The sequence below is a fragment of the Coregonus clupeaformis genome, chromosome 8 (genome assembly GCF_020615455.1).
Source record: "Coregonus clupeaformis isolate EN_2021a chromosome 8, ASM2061545v1, whole genome shotgun sequence".
NCBI lineage: Eukaryota > Metazoa > Chordata > Actinopteri > Salmoniformes > Salmonidae > Coregonus > Coregonus clupeaformis.
This window is the reverse complement of record NC_059199.1, coordinates 6,237,468-6,254,739: the sequence shown is the minus strand read 5'-3', so window position 1 is coordinate 6,254,739 and position 17,272 is coordinate 6,237,468. Positions and strand designations below refer to the sequence as shown.

At 42.8% G+C, this 17,272-nt stretch overlaps 1 protein-coding gene across 30 annotated transcripts in view; it reads right to left on the bottom strand.

Moving 5' to 3' along the window:
- The window catches only part of LOC121572096 (receptor-type tyrosine-protein phosphatase delta-like), a 668,511-nt gene that overhangs the window by 56,947 nt on the left and 594,292 nt on the right, over positions 1–17,272 (bottom strand). For 10 of the 30 annotated variants that reach the window (XM_041884003.1, XM_045221719.1, XM_045221730.1 and 7 more), the window contains 11 exons: positions 16,632–16,643; positions 13,754–14,023; positions 12,072–12,653; positions 8,689–8,834; positions 8,431–8,575; positions 6,307–6,612; positions 5,227–5,420; positions 3,083–3,109; positions 2,283–2,400; positions 817–1,404; positions 257–357 (listed from right to left, as the gene is read on the bottom strand). In XM_041884003.1, the coding sequence (XP_041739937.1) occupies positions 257–357; positions 817–1,404; positions 2,283–2,400; positions 3,083–3,109; positions 5,227–5,420; positions 6,307–6,612; positions 8,431–8,575; positions 8,689–8,834; positions 12,072–12,653; positions 13,754–14,023; positions 16,632–16,643 (2,489 nt within the window). The remainder of the gene's footprint in view (positions 1–256; positions 358–816; positions 1,405–2,282; positions 2,401–3,082; positions 3,110–5,226; positions 5,421–6,306; positions 6,613–8,430; positions 8,576–8,688; positions 8,835–12,071; positions 12,654–13,753; positions 14,024–16,631; positions 16,644–17,272) is intronic. The other 20 variants (XM_045221738.1, XM_045221740.1, XM_045221741.1 and 17 more) reach the window with 7 other exon arrangements.

Below are 17,272 nucleotides of genomic sequence, written 5' to 3'. Positions count from 1 at the left end.
AACCAATCAGCAATAGCTTGCTATTATGAAAATCAAATTCAACAATGCCAATAATGTTTTTATTCAACTTTTGCTTTCGGGAAATAATGCATATATAGGGAAATAATGCACACTCTAGAATGCCCTTCAAGACAATCAGAAACGAGTATTCAACAATGCCATGGTATAACACTACTATATCTTTGGCTGATGTCACTTAATATTTTCTGGAATGCTGTCCTCGAACATTGTTGATTAAAATACGAAAAGTTCTTACTGTGAAGGGCTGAGCTGCATTATAGTTGTCTGGAATCTCCCAGGTGAGGAGCACGGATGTCTTCATGGCAGCTTTCACATGAAAGTTTTTTGCAAACACTGCTAAAAGAAAGGGGAAGCAGATTAATTAGACACGAAACAAACACAACCCTCTTTAAAGGATTCCAGAGCAACAAACCTCTTACCTGACCATGTTTCCCTTTACAACCAGTCTGAAACCAGCACTAGAGTGGTCTTAGCAGGGCTACAGTACTCCCATCTTACCTTAGCTTACTTTTATCTTACCTTTTTATTAAAAGCAGCTTTAACCTACAGGCTCACCTTTGGCTTGGCTGACAACACATGGGACACATATACTTACTCCACCTGATCACGATATCTTTCTTTCTTATGGGGAGGGAGGGCTATGTATACATACAGATGATTTTAAAACAATTCTGAGATCGGATTAATCTGTTTGTTCTTCTGCCACTCTGGCTTGACGAGGTGGTTGCTGTTGGTGGTGGTTGTGGGGTGAAGTTGGATTGGTGGGCGGGAGGTTGAATTGGGGTGGGGTCCTACCTTGATCCAAGGGCTGTGTCCTGAACTGGACACTGGGGCTATAGGGGCCGGAGCCTTTGCTGGTGAAGGCACACATTTTGATATCGTAAGTAGTGTCTGCCTTGAGGCCGTCAAGGGTGACGGTGGACTCCGGGGCGATGATGAAGAGTTCCGAGGGGCTCCGAGGGCTGTTGATGTCCTTGTACTGCAGGGCGTACTTCACGATAACGCCGTTGCTCTCCGCCAGTAACAGGGGATTCCAGCTCACCTGAATGGTGGTGGTAGTGCCGCCCACGGCTGCAATGCTTTGTGGGAAGCCGCTAGGCATATCTTCAGGGGTGCTGATTTCTTTGACCGTCTCCTCGCCGAAGCCCACCTTGTTACGGGCGGACAGGCGGAAGGTGTATGATGCCCCCTTGTGGATCTCTTTGGTGGTGTAGTGGTTCTCGCGCTCTGGGAACTCAATGATGGTCAGAGGGTCGACGTCTTTGCGACCGAAGCGGAGGCGGTAGCCCTGCAGGGGGCCGTGGGTTAAAGACGGGGGGTGCCATTGGAGGAGGGCAGTGCCCATGTTGGTGGGGCTGACCATGAGTCGTGGTTTTTCAGGTACTAAGAGAAGAGCAGTGACAAAATATATATTTTTAATACAAATACCATGCAAAGAACCCCTTCAAACTGCCATAGCATTTTAAAAGCAATATCCAACAGACATTATGACAATTATGAGAGTATGATGACATCCCAAAACAACCCAACCCATAATGCATGAAAAAATCTGATCTCCTTTCCCACTCATTACAGCGTAAAGGGTTGTCATTGTCTGATGCTGTTATGACTTCATGAGTAGTCTTACCCCACCAAGGGAGCAGTAGATAGCTAACACCCTGTTTGCATGAATGCTGTTTGCTTTGATACCTAACCAATATAGCATTCCTCTTAAGCCTTTACTGAGTGAAGGCTCCTATCCCCCCCCAACACACACACAAACACTAGCCGTCTATCTCTGTACGCTGGTGGAGGTAGGTGGAGCTTGAAAGGCTTTACAGACAGATTAGACGACAGCGCAATTATATGTCACACACACACAACAAAGTATTTCTGAACTGCCATTTGGATTGTGTCATGCGTCTCTCTCAAAAGAAACCAATGAGAGCTGAACAGAACATCGGGCTGCCATTAATTTGGGTGTATTTTTCTTCCCAGATTTCCCCAACTGATTTCTCCATTAGTTCCTTAACCCCAGTGAGCATTCCAATGTCAAAGCGGCGGCTGAGCGGAATTACAATTGTTGTCATAATTGAGGTGGCAATTAGCTGCATTCACATTTTAATAGCCATGGGGGGAAAGGTCGATTAGCATTTATTTTGCTTCCTTTCACTGGGTGCAATTTTCACAGCTCTCTACAGCACAAATGCATTTTTGGATGATCACAGGGTACATTAGCAGAGGGGCAGGGGGAGATTTGTCAGTGATGACAGTTCCCTTACCTGCGCCAGTGGTGGTGATCAGCTTGACCTTGCTGCGAGCTCCGTCTCCCTTTGTTGTGTAGGCTGCCACAGCAACTGAGTACATGGTCTCAGCCTGCAGGTCTGTGATGACCATTTCCTGTAGATTATAAGAATAGGGATTTTTTAGAACTCTTTCTAGGGATTTTGCTGCAATTTGTGCATTTTTACGGGAATGTTTAGTGGTGGGGGTCACATTTTTGCGCATGCATTTATGCTGTATTTAATTCAGAGGACATTATCTCACAGATATTCGCTCACTAATTAGTAAATGCCTGGCAATGAACATGGTTGGTACAAATCTGTCCTGCCACTATATAGTCCACCATCCTTTGCTCAATGCATACGATCCTTCGCTCCATGCAAACAATCTGGACTGGTGGACATGTGTCAGCATAGGTCACTCCATGCATTGAAAAGGCGAGGGTGTAAGTAGTGCAGTACAAATTATAACATACAGTATTATCTTTTTGAAACTTGGTCCACTTTCAAAAAGCGTGTTTATTATAATCAACACCGGTAAGCATTTATGAATAGCCTCGTAATGTTGGCTATGGATTTCTGTTAGTCAAGCCATTCCATATCAATTTACAAGTAGAAAACAAGTAGTTAGTGTATGTTTTCTCGTTTTGTCTTAGTGGGATTCAGAACAGTTAGGAGGTTATGTGAGGTTCAATACAGTCAAAACCAAGCGAAGGTCACGAACAGAGGAAACACAGAGCATGCAGGGCAACGAAGGGGGAACGGGATTAACACTGTATCAGGTCTCTGTATCTACTCACATGTTCAGTTGAATCATCATATTCCCACTGATTAAGATGTGAGAGAAATAAGAGCGAAAACAAAACAACGGCTAAGTACAGAGTCACCGTTCACTAGTGAGAGAGTAGATGATAGAGAAAGTGATAGAGGAGAAGCGACAGACAAGACACATATACTGATGGATGATTTTACCCCTAAGAGATGTCATTCACTGACCACCAATAAGTTATTGATTATGTCAGTTCCATTGCATTTACAGATGTGTGATCCATCGCATTTCAATTAAAGCACCAGTGCATTCGGAAAGTATTCAAACCACTTCCCTTTTTCCACACTTTGTTACGTTACAGCCTTATTCTAAAATGGATCAAATTATTTTTATACACCGTAATGAAAAAGCAAAAACTGGTTTTTAGACATTTTTGCAAATAAAAAATAAAATAAACAATTGAGCTCAGGTGCATCCTGTTTCCATTGATCATCCTTGAGATGTTTCTACAACTCGATTGGAGTCCACCTGTGGTAAATTCAATTGATTGGACATGATTTGGAAAGGCACACACCTGTCTATATAAGGTCCCACAGTTGACAATGCATGTCAGAGCAAAAATCAAGCCATGAGGTCGAAGGAATTGTCCGTAGAGCTTCGAGACAGGATTGTGTCGAGACACAGATCTGAGGAACGGTACTAAAAAATGTCTGCAGCATTGAAGGTCCCCAAGAACACAGTCGCCTCCATCATTCTTAAATGGAAGAAGTTTGGAACCAACAAGACTCTTCCTAGGGCTGGCTGCCCGGCCAAACTGAGCAATCAGGAGAGAAGGGCCTTGTTCAGGGAGGTGACCAAGAACCCGATGGTCACTGTGACAGAGCTTCAGAGTTCCTCTGTGGAGATGGGAGAACCTTCCAGAAGGACAACCATCTCTGCAGCACTCCACCAATCAGGCCTTTATGGTAGAGTGGCCAGACAGAAGCCACTCCTCAGTAAAAGGCACATGACAGCCCCCTTGGAGTTTGCCAAAAGGCACCTAAAGGACTCTCAGACCATGAGAAACAAGATTCTCTGTTCTTATGAAACCAAGATTGAACTCTTTGGCCTGCATGCCAAGCGTCATGTCTGGAGGAAACCTGGCACCATCCCTACGGTGAAGCATGGTGGTGGCAGCATCATGCTGTGGGGATGTTTTCAGCGGCAGGGACTGGGAGACTAGTCAGGATCGAGGGAAAGATGAACAGAGCAAAGTACAGAGAGATCCTTGATGAAAACATGCTCCAGAGCGCTCAGGACCTCAGACTGGGGTGAAGGTTCACCTTCCAACAGGACAATGACCCTAAGCACACAGCCAAGACAATGCAGGAGTGGTTTCGGGACAAGTCTCTGAATGTCCTTGAGTGGCCCAGCCAGAGCCCGGACTTGAACCCAATCGAACATCTCTGGAAAGACCTGAAAATAGCTGTGCAGCAACGCTCCCCATCCAACCTGACAGAGCTTGAGAGGATATGCCGAGAAGAATGGGAGAAACTCCCCAAATAGAGGTGTGCCAAATTTGTAGAGTCATACCCAAGAAGACTCGAGGCTGTAATCGCTGCCAAAGGTGCTTCAACAAAGTACTGAGTAAATGTTCTGAATACTTATGTAAATATGATATTTCCTAAGTTTGCAAAAATGTCTAAAAAACAGTTTTTGCTTTGTCATTATGTGTTAGGTTGATGTGGGGAAAACAAATTATTCAATCACTTAAGAATAAGGCTGTAACGTAACAAAACGTGGAAAAAGTCAAGGGGTCTGAATACTTTCCGAATGCACTGTAGTTTGTGTGATTGTCTCCACCAGATATTGAGAGTAACAGAGGGTGAGTCACATACTGTGTAGGTCTATTCCTAGACATGCACACCAATGTATGAATGTGTAGCTATCTTATCATAGATTTACTCAATGGGTGACTCAGTTTCAAAGATCCTGAGAACAACTAATTTGTGTCATTAGGATTTAATGGGAAAACGTGTGGTTTTAACAACATTTTCTACTGCTTAATAGCATGTCCATGTATTTTCACTCTGGCATGTGTGACTCTTATGCTCTGTGGACTGTCCTTGTGTCAGAGAACTTCTCAAGGTGAGAGAACCTGTGAGTTTTGGGCGGAAGGCGGAGGAGGGTGCTTACCTGCGCATCGTCAATCAAGATGTCCTTGATGACTGGCTGTCCCATGGGCTCCCCATTAACCATCCTGACATAGTGCACCTGGTACCCTCGGATCTGCCCATGCTGCTTGATGGGCATCGGCGAGCGCCAGATGACTTTTATTGACGTGGAGTTGACAGTCTCCACCTCGACTTTACGAGGCGGGCCGCTGGGAACTGGAGGAACACCATGGGATAAAAAAAGAAGGTCAAGATTATAGAGGACCCCTTCTCCCCTGTGAATTTCTGGCCAACTCCAAAGAGCAAAATGCTGGGGTGAAAAAATCTACAAAAGGGGAGCATACTGCAACAAGCACTGTATGACATCAATATTTCAACAATGGCAAGGGAAAAGAAAAACAACCCCAAAAACAGGTCTGACAATTGACCTAATCTTGAAACATTCAAAAATGGGAGTAGTGGATTAAAAACATGGAATAAAAATGTGTTTGTTAAAATTGAAAAGAGGAGCCAAAGGGGATGCTTCAAAAGCTTGAAGTACCCTGCAAGAATTTTGGCTATGAAGCGTGAAGAAAAAGTGAAAATAAATATTGTCATTCTTGGCCATTTAAAAATATATATACCTTCCAACTTGTGCCCTTTCCACTGTCCATAACTTGGCATTCAGTCAAATTCATTAAAAAAAAGTTAAAATCAAACGTTTTTTTCTCATACATAAAAAAAAAAAAGACAGTTTGGGACTGGAAGTCAAAGGCCTGAAGTGCTTCGATGCAGGAGAAAATGCCATACCAAATGTTGAAATTGAGTATTAGGGGATAAAGGCAGAAAAATACTGACAAAAAGTTAAATGAGCTTTAAAAAATAGTTAGTTGCAATCGGTTTAATAAAAAAAAAAGTTGCACGGAAGTAGTCCAAGTTAGTAAAAGTGGGATCATAATGAGAGTTAGGAGTGTTGTCAGCTTTGTTAGAAGCAGGAGGAAGAAGCAGAGAGGGATGCTAGGTCAAAGGGACTGTAGATGCTGTTAGACAGTATCTGAAGGGGGTTAGAGGTTAGAGGGCAGACTGGGTTTGCAACGGGGGCAGCGGCTTCGGAAAAACATACCATCCTCCTCGGTGCGGATGAGCTGTGGTAAACTTTCAGGTCCTTCACCCACATCTGTGTGAGCAGTCACTGTCACACGGTATTCCGTCCATTTCTCCAAGTTTTCCAAGAGGTACTGGGAGCTTTCTGGAGGGATGCCGGATATTTTTCGGGTGGTGGTGTCCTCCCCTTCAGTGGCAGCGTATTGGATGGCATACTTAGTTATGATCCCATTCTGTAACTCCATAGGGGGCGGCCGCCAACTTACCAGGATATTGGTGGAGCTGGGGCTAGAGCACTTCACATCCTGAGGTGGAGCTGAGGGCTCTGATTGGAGGAGGAGTGGATTGGAGGAGGAGCAGGGTTTTGTTTGATTGGATCAATCATTTCAGTAGGGGTTTTGTTTCATTTAGTTTGTTTCGAGGAGGGGTTTCACAGGTAGGTTGAAGTTTTTTTTGGGTTGAGTTGATGGTGTTGGAAATGAACAAACAATAAAGAAAAGGGAAAGGGAAAATAAATATGATACAAAATGAGGACGAAGCACTGAAACAATGTTTGCAAAGAAGTGGTATCAAAAGTCAATGAGGTTTCACAATCAAGATGTGACAAAAGGCAAAGACAAAAGACTAACACTTTTTAAAACAAGGTAAACTCAATGCATAAAATCACACACACTGAGGATGTATGGATGGGGTTGTCATGAGATAATAGGACACCTTCACAATATGTAACCTACCTTAGTAAATAAAAAATTACATATTATTTCCTAAAAACTATTATCACTCTAGGGATTCATATCTTCGGCTTATAACCGAGACTAAGCCCAAATTTAATTTAAACTTTTTAATTACTGCTCAGTAAAAGTTCACTTGATCACATAAAATCCTAATAAATTCAACCAAATATCATACATTTGCCAAGCAGTTACCACGAATCCAAAAACATAAAGGTTGACGCTTCAACTCTAGCAAAGTGTAAAAAGTTGTATTGGTCACCAACCTTTCCGAAGCCTGTTGGTTTGTGGTAAAAGCCTGATCGTACAACAGAGAACTTCCCAAGGAGATATGACTGACTTTTGAAAGTCTCAACACATTGGCATGCAGACATCTTTTCTTGGTACCTCCCATCGAGTTTGGACTTTTTGAACTTAATACCTACCTGTTCTCTGCCTTTTTGTCTTGCACAGACCTCCGGTTTATTTGAAATATATATATATTTTTATTCAAATCAGTTTTTGAAATGTAATGTTCTATTTTCTAATAGTCAATACACTACTTGTTTGTACTTAGCTTCAATTTGGTGCCTTGACAAATTGGTCAATACTTTTGTCATTTCATTAAACCGGAGGTCTTATTGTGTGGTAATAAGGTAATTCTCTATCTTCAGTGATACTACTTGCTTTTGAGCTTTCTATGGAATTTGTAGTCCATCCAATTGTTTGTTTTTAATTTTTTTGTTAAGGGCTTCGCATCACCAATTATGCTACTGAGAAAGGAAAACCCCTCTGATCTCCAGATAAAATGGGCAGAATTTTATTTCCATAGAAAGCTCAGTCTCAATATGCAAATACTCTGACGTGGCTTATACGCAAAGTCAAGAGACAAGGCTTCCAATAGTGGGATAACATGCCCTTCCGTTAATCAAAAACAACAGACAGTCGGATAAAGACGAAATATACATTTGAATGAATAATTCAAAGCACTATTATTGGTTGGGATGTATTGCACATCAAAGGTGTTGAAGAGGACTAGATTCTGTATGTAGTGTAACCTTGTCTGTTGACTTCACAGGAGAGCCCTGGTGAACACTGTCCATGCAGCCATATCAAATAGGTGCATTGTCAGGTAGACATCAAAACACTCAGTTTCAGCTCCAATCACTGCAGAACCAGTCCATTTTCAAGGTCATCCACCTCTTTCGATGACATTTATTTTTATCAAGAGTCATTCACCTCTTTCGATGACATTTATTTTTTATCATGTCATTGACCTGTTTTTGGCAAAAGGTATTGGAATTAGCGGATGCAATTCTAAATTGGCAAAGGTAGATGCGTTTGAAAATGTAAGAATGTATTTTCTCTCCAAGGAGTTTCCACATCCAGTGGTAAACTGTCTGGCCAGAGCTGAGATATGGAAGAGGACCTACGTGTTTGAGGGGTTTCTGCGGAGATCTCATTGGTGTAGGCCCCGATACCGTGCTTACTGCGCGCGGCTAGCTGGAAAGTATAAGTAGTGAAGGGCTTCAAGTCCTTCAGCAGGTACGTGGTGGTAGGCTCAAAGCTGATGCGTTTCTGTTGAGAAAATGGTATGTCATCAGTTCAGGACTTCAAGAAAAGGTGTACCATTGGACGTAAGATACATTTGGGACGGTATACCTGTATTTTGAATCTGAGAAACCATTTACCTCTTCCTTGTCATCCCCCTTCTTGTACAGAAGTTCATATCCCATGATTTGATTGTCTTGTCCGGTCTGAGCTGGGGCTATCCACGATAGTAGTATGCTCGTTTCGGATTTGGCTTCCCCTTTGAAGTCGGTCGGTTGAGAGGGGACTGGGAAAGCAATACAAATACACATTTGGTCCACTAAACCAATGATACTCATTGCAACGTCCACCATATTGCTGCTAAAATGTATTTGACGAGTGCTGCTGCTGGCACTACTGTGGCTATTCTTACTACTAATAACATTAGTAGTAACTTGTTATTAATACATTATTACTATTACCTGTGATTGCAACTACCTGTTATTACTATGCTATTACTGTTATTTCTCTAAACAGACACAATTTCATCATATTGGATTAGAAAATATTTTGAGGAAAACAAGTTTAAATATATTTGATTGACAGTCTAAATTATTCTCAAGAAGTATTCAAGGTCTCAAGTCTGATTTTATACTTAAGCAATAATACATGAGAGGCCATGTGTTATTAATATTTTACCATGGCTGGGACGTTGTCATAGCCACGGGGCGAAACTGAGTAGGATAGACCACCACAGTCATGATAAAAATGTCACATGGACTGCTTTTATAAAATGGGTTACCGGCATTAAAAAGCAAGAGTATTTCCCAAACCATCAGTTTTTCAACAAAACGTGTTGCTACGTTCACTAACACTGGTTGTTAAGTGCAATTTTAAGCATTCTCTGGTCGTTAGTTTTATTCGTATTGACTGCCATGTAAAGCAAAACTACCCAAGCGCTGGTTAATATTTCCAGAACTTTGCAGGTTGCTATGGCAAACAGAAATGTTTACTATGGAGGCTCATCCCCCCCTTGCTAACTAGCCAACTACACAGCTAACACAATCACTTCATACTGAAGCTGGAAAGACTGCAAACTAGCTGCATTTCGTTTTGTTTTACCTGTTTCTCTATTGACTTTTCTTTGTACAGTGGGGAAAAAAAGTATTTAGTCAGCCACCAATTGTGCAAGTTCTCCCACTTAAAAAGATGAGAGAGGCCTGTAATTTTCATCATAGGTACACGTCAACTATGACAGACAAATTGAGAGAAAAAAATCCAGAAAATCACATTGTAGGATTTTTAATGAATTTATTTGCAGATTATGGTGGAAAATAAGTATTTGGTCACCTACAAACAAGCAAGATTTCTGGCTCTCACAGACCTGTAACTTCTTCTTTAAGAGGCTCCTCTGTCCTCCACTCGTTACCTGTATTAATGGCACCTGTTTGAACTTGTTATCAGTATAAAAGACACCTGTCCACAACCTCAAACAGTCACACTCCAAACTCCACTATGGCCAAGACCAAAGAGCTGTCAAAGGACACCAGAAACAAAATTGTAGACCTGCACCAGGCTGGGAAGACTGAATCTGCAATAGGTAAGCAGCTTGGTTTGAAGAAATCAACTGTGGGAGCAATTATTAGGAAATGGAAGACATACAAGACCACTGATAATCTCCCTCGATCTGGGGCTCCACGCAAGATCTCACCCCGTGGGGTCAAAATGATCACAAGAACGGTGAGCAAAAATCCCAGAACCACACCTAGTGAATGACCTGCAGAGAGCTGGGACCAAAGTAACAAAGCCTACCATCAGTAACACACTATGCCGCCAGGGACTCAAATCCTGCAGTGCCAGACGTGTCCACCTGCTTAAGCCAGTACATGTCCAGGCCCGTCTGAAGTTTGCTAGAGTGCATTTGGATGATCCAGAAGAGGATTGGGAGAATGTCATATGGTCAGATGAAACCAAAATATAACTTTTTGGTAAAAACTCAACTCGTCGTGTTTGGAGGAAAAAGAATGCTGAGTTGCATCCAAAGAACACCATACCTACTGTGAAGCATGGGGGTGGAAACATGCTTTGGGGCTGTTTTTCTGCAAAGGGACCAGGACGACTGATCCGTGTAAAGGAAAGAATGAATGGGGCCATGTATCGTGAGATTTTGAGTGAAAACCTCCTTCCATCAGCAAGGGCATTGAAGATGAAACGTGGCTGGGTCTTTCAGCATGACAATGATCCCAAACACACCGCCCGGACAACGAAGGAGTGGCTTCGTAAGAAGCATTCCAAGGTCCTGGAGTGGCCTAGCCAGTCTCCAGATCTCAACCCCATAGAAAATCTTTGGAGGGGAGTTGAAAGTCCGTGTTGCCCAGCGACAGCCCCAAAACATCACTGCTCTAGAGGAGATCTGCATGGAGGAATGGGCCAAAATACCAGCAACAGTGTGTGAAAACCTTGTGAAGACTTACAGAAAACATTTGACCTGTGTCATTGCCAACAAAGGGTATATAACAAAGTATTGAGAAACTTTTGTTATTGACCAAATACTTATTTTCCACCATAATTTGCAAATAAATTCATTAAAAATCCTACAATGTGATTTTCTGGAATTTTTTTCCTCATTTTGTCTGTCATAGTTGACGTGTACCTATGATGAAAATTACAGGCCTCTCTCATCTTTTTAAGTGGGAGAACTTGCACAATTGGTGGCTGACTAAATACTTTTTTCCCCCACTGTATATATCAATAAATATGTGGTGGATTCATGATTTCGACTGGCTGAGAAAAGCTGCCTGCCTGAATTGTAAATGTCGCAGATAATGTCTAGATACTTTTTACAGTGATCAAGTTTATAAGTTGAGACAGTGGATCTGTAAAAGTAGTAGTAGTAGTAGTAGTGCGTTGCTAGGTAACAACTTAAATGATGGCACGTTTTATGAATGTACCCTGCCATGTGTATGTTGTGTATTATATCATGGTCAGGATAGGCTCTAACAATGGGAATTCCAAACCACCCGTTGTATAATTAAGCAATAAGGCCCAAGGGGGTGTGGTATATGGCTAATATAGCACAGCTAAGGGCTGTTATTATGCACGACGCAAGACGGAGTGCCTGGATATAGCCCTTAGCCGTGGTATATTGGAAATATACCACAAAACCCCGAGGTGCCTTATTGCTATTATAAACTGGTTACCAACGTAATTAGAACCACCTAGTTTATAATGTTTAATAAACTATGATCTTTGTCATTCAGAATGCAAAATGGAAATAGAAATTGATTGGCACTCAAGAGCCAAAAGAGATTTCAAATGTGTTTACAGCTCCGGTCAAAAACGAGGATACTTTTATCTGACTAAAAAGACGGAGTGAGTGAAGCTTTCCCAGAAAGACACTTGGCTGTTTATACTCTCTCCCTTGTAGAGTTAGATGATTTCTTTGTTTACTCATAACTCAAAGATTGCAGAGCTTCATCTCCTACAAGGATTTATAGCTTAACTCATAAATGAGTTAACATAATTGTCAACACACATATCTTACCTCCCGTCTTGGCTATGATCTGGAGATCTGCAGAGAGAGGTCCATCACCCACGGACGTATAGGCCAGGACCTTAATGTAATAGGTCTTGTTGGGTATGAGGCCCTGAATAGTGAGGAAGTTTGATCCACGCACTATCTGCTTCTCCCACGTGTTAACATGCTGGGCAGAGTCCATGGTGTAGTACACACGGTAGCCCATAATCTGCCCGTTGGCCTCCTCTGGTTCGTCCCAGTGGATAATGGCCGTGGTGGTGCTGAGCATACGACCCCTGACCTGCCTGGGCGCTGTGCTGGGGGCCTGCTCAGCCGTCTTGGCCTCGATGCTGTCGCTGGATGGCCCGCGCCCGATGTTGTTCACCGCCACCACCCGGAACTCATAGTCCGAGTAAGGACTGAGGCCGCCCACGCTGTAGCGAGTGGTGGCCACGCCGTCGATCTCCTTGTATGTGTCCTCTGAGAACTTGGACTTGTGCTGGATGATGTAGTAGGAGACAGGCTCAGGGTTGCCTGAGTCCCACGTCAGCGTGATGCTGGTGGCCGTGCGCTCCGTCACCACGGGAATGCCGGGAGGCTTGGGCAATGCTGGAATAACAAACAGATAACATACATATGTAAGGGTTAATCAACGAGGGGCTATGCGTTCTATGGAAAATAATGAATGACGTGGAAGGTGTGTTCCACGACCTTCCCTTTTATACCATGGCTATAATTGAACACATTTGCCACTAGAAATGCGTTCATTTGCTGGTAGAAATGTGTTCAACATCCACGGAAGTAGCTAGCAAGTTCACTAGATAGCTATAGTAGTTGCCATGGTAGCAAAACAAACAGACTTGCTAGTTTAGCTAAACAAACCATCAGTCCTAGCTTGCTATTATGCCCCGACGAATTGAGGCTGTTCTGAGGGCAAAAGGGGGGAGTGCAACTCAATATTAGGAAGGTGTCCTTAATGTTTTGTACACTCAGTGTATACATTTTTTACCTTGCCACATCAGTGCATTATAACTATATTTGAACTATTGATAAACAGATAAAGGCCAAAAGCCCTGGAAGCTTCCCAAGTACAACATAATACATACTTTTTTCTGCTGTTAGCCAGAGAATTCCAATGTGTATCTCTTAAATAATGTAGTGCGTTAATTTATTGCTTTAATACCTACACCAGTGACATGAGTCGAAAGATATGAGGGCGATGCATTCTCTTTATATGCCATCTAAATTGTACAATTGGGGGAAGTTCCTGGCAGCCTTGGTTATATTGTGACTAATATCTCTCTGTTATGTCTGGGAGAAACAAAGCCGTGTGTGTGCGTGTACTTCTGTGTGTTGGTGTATGTGTGTACACGAGGAGGACAATCTGGAATCTATCTTTCCCTGGTATGCATCAGAGGAGATGATTACACTCCGATAAGTACCCTGCCTACTGAGAAGACCAAACAATACCCACCATGTTGCACGCACGCACACACACACACACGTACACACACACACGTACACACACACACACCACCAACAGGGATATAGAGCTCTGCCGTTTAACTCACCTGGTTGAGAGATAAGCCTTCCACTGATTCTCAATCTAGCATCTAATCCACTAAGGCTGGTGTCAACACATCCCATGCTTTAGGAACCCTCTTCCTGAGACCAATAAAACATGACAGAAAGAAGTAAACGTGCGTTACCTTTCACCGTGATCTGCGCCACCGCCTCGATGACCCCCAGAGTGGACATGGCCACGCAGGTATAGTTGTTTGACTGGCGGACGTCAGTGAGCTCCAAAACGTTTCGCCCAATGGGCATATCGTCCTCGGGCGTCAGGTCTTCGGCTCCTAGCATCCATTTGACATAGGGCATGGGGGAGCCCACCGCCACACAGGTGATGTTGACACTGCCTCCAGGCATGATCTCGTTATCCGTGGGCGGGATGGAGAACCGCGGGGGCACCCGGCGTACTGCAAAATAAAATAGGCAGCGGTAACAACTCGTACAAGCCGCACAAGGCCAAGGTTTCCATCAACGGCCGAGATAAAAACAGATTCTTAAGTTACAGAAGGATAACAAAAACATTTGATTTACAATCAAACTTTCCCGAAAAGTAACTTTTATATCTATTGTAATATATTAAAAAATTGATATTTTATTTTGGGATGGTTGGATGGAGAGTAAAAAAGACAGTTTCACACACAAGTCGGTCCAGGCCTAGCATGGCTCAATGATGGGACTAGCTACAGACTAACGATCACACAAACACCATGCACAAATGATACCATCCATACAGATATAAAGAGAACAGCAAAGAGGAACTGGAGGGTCGACAGCATGCCCGAGTGAAGTGTACAAGAGAACAACTTCAATGCTGCATTCTTCCAGTTGATGTGAGGTAAATGTGCCGTGTCACATTCTCACATCACACATACTACGGCCCATTGTGGGAACACATCCAACTACGGTACATGGAATAGAGTGCCACTCTGCTTCTCAGATCAAAAAAGTGGATACACATTCCAAAATAACCATGTTCGAGTAGAAACAACAAGAAAAAACATATCCAAATTTGAAACCGATCAAAAAACAAATAGAGTGAAAAGAAACGTAAACAGCATCCATTATGAGATAAAAGGCTGGAGCCTGTCGTGGGGGCATGGGCTCTCTGTCATGCAAACAAGCACATAGCTGGCTTAGAGAGGCAACCATGTTTGGGAATGGGAAGGTGAGATTGAGAGGGAAAAGAAATAGTAACACAGACATACAAAAAACAGATATCAAACATGGGGAGGGCGGTTAGAGTTAGGCTGGCTGGAGGGAGGTAAGGTTTAGGCTGGCAGCGTTGGGTTACTGGGAAATAAACACGGCTGGCTATTATTAAGCTCGAGTTGCCAGGGAAGGACGAATGCACAGCGTCACTGGACAGATTAGGGGAAGTGCTACATTATGACAGGACAGGACAGGGAGAGGCGGAAGCAACTCAACACAAATCACAATGTGATTTCTGAGGTTTGACTAAGTTAGTTAACCACATACGATTCAAACACACCATATAGGGTAAGCATATTTAAGGGACAGGGGCTGGGGCAGGGGTAGAATTAAAAAATGTGGATAAAAAAATAAATGTCTAGGGTGAAATGACATTAAAGGAATGAAGTCAGTGTTACTGCTTATAGTACTCAGAATGAATATAGGTCCCAATAGGCCGATCTCCTTGGATACGCAGAGGCGTAATGGTGGGAGTATTTGGGGAATGTTGTTTGCTCTTCCATGCGCCTTGGAAAGATTAATCACTCTGGTGCTTTGGCGGTGAACCTCAAGATACTAATAAAGGGTGAAACACTCCCACTGTCCCAATCACTATTAATAAAAATTAAACAAGCTCTCCAATATGGGGCACAAAAAATGAGCCTTGACTAATGTAATGGCAAGAGCCATTGGGTTTTCCCGCAGTATGTGGCCATTAATATACATTAACGTGATGTGATGTAAAACTGAGCGCTAGCTAAAATAGCATTGTTTGCTAATAGCATTGTTTGCTAACGCTACAAGCCTGCGTCTACATGTAGCATTTGCTAATGTGTTCAACCACCATCACATTTAATACAGCACATTCTGCTAAGCAGATTGTGCCTCTCCAGAGATAAGGAATCTCAGAGAACTCCTTGCATTATTAAATACAACTTTTCACTCGCTTCATATTTAATTAATATCCAATTGGATCCCGCTCCCCCAAGACATAATGTTATCATACTCATTTGAATATCATTACATTTGTCAAGTCTTGCAGCTAATGCTCCAAATACATCATTCTTTCATTATCACCTCTGTAGGAAAAATCCTTTGCAGAGGCAGCGTTCATCTCACAAGGCTAACAGCTGAGCTTTAAACCTCGCCACTGATTATAACAAAGGGGAATTTAGCTTATAGCTTTCAAAACATGTCTTTCTCTGAGACTATGATGAAGAGCAACAGAGGGAAAATGTGCATCCAGTCTTAGCTAGGCAGGCCGCAGAGTGTGGCAGCGCTCCATTCCAGGAGCCTGTAGTGATGGAGGACACCCTTCCTGCTCCGGTGCTGCGGCTCATGTTGGCGCTGTGCTTTTTTGTGCCGCCTGCCATTGTCACGCCGTTGCCCTGAGTAACCAAGCAGGAACACTGACAAGCTAAGGACACCGAGGGGTAAGGGGTAGGGGTGGGGCTGACAGCAGAGGGGAGGGGGGGATCTCTAGCTTGAGCATAAACAGGTCACCATGCAAATACTCCACGAAGATGCAAATATTATCCCACCACCCCAAAGATGCACAGTTCCTCCCACGACATGCACCACTTTTTGGACAGTCAAGCATCGTAGCCAAGACCAAGGGCATTCTTCATGGAAAAGATGAACAGAGCAGCAGAAACAACAGTAGTAATTCAAGGCTATCGGTAATATAAATGATAATGAACCAAGAAGAGAACAAAACGAGAGAGAAAAATTGATTTGATTTGTATTCTTGAGAATTGTGTTTTTTGACGGTTGCAATAAATGAGTTTCTTTAGTTTCAGTTTTGTATAAAAGTAAAAACACACCAACCTTCTCGCAGCTCTGAGGGATGTAGGGGGTTTGATGCAGAACACAATGAAATGAGGAAAGGAGAAGAAAACAAGGGAAACATAGAGAGAGTAAAAAGTCCATGTTCAAGGTTTTCAAACTGCACATGGGGACAGGGAGTCCGCTAGATTTCCCTCACACCCTGGTTTAGAGGCAGAGGTCCTATAGCACCAACTTCAAATGTTAAGCATTTTGAGGGCTGAAATAATTTGCTATGTTTAGCATATCATATAATCCTGTCCCAGTCATGTGGTTGGCTTATATCGAGTGCTAACAATGAACATATCTGTGCTATACAGTTGAAGTCGGAAGTTTATATACACTTAGGTAGGAGTCATTAAAACTCGTTTTTCAACTACCAAATTTCTTGTTAACAAACTATAGTTTTGGCAAGTCAGTTAGGACATCTATTTTGTGCATGACACAAGTAATTTTTCCAACAATTCTTTACAGAAAGATTATTTCACTTATAATTCACTGTATCACAATTCCAGTGGGTCAGAAGTTTACATACACTAAGTTGACTGTGCCTTTAAACAGCTTGGAAAATTCCAGAAAATGATGTCATGGCTTTAGAAGCTTCTGATAGGCTAATTGACATCATTTGAGTCAATTGGAGATGT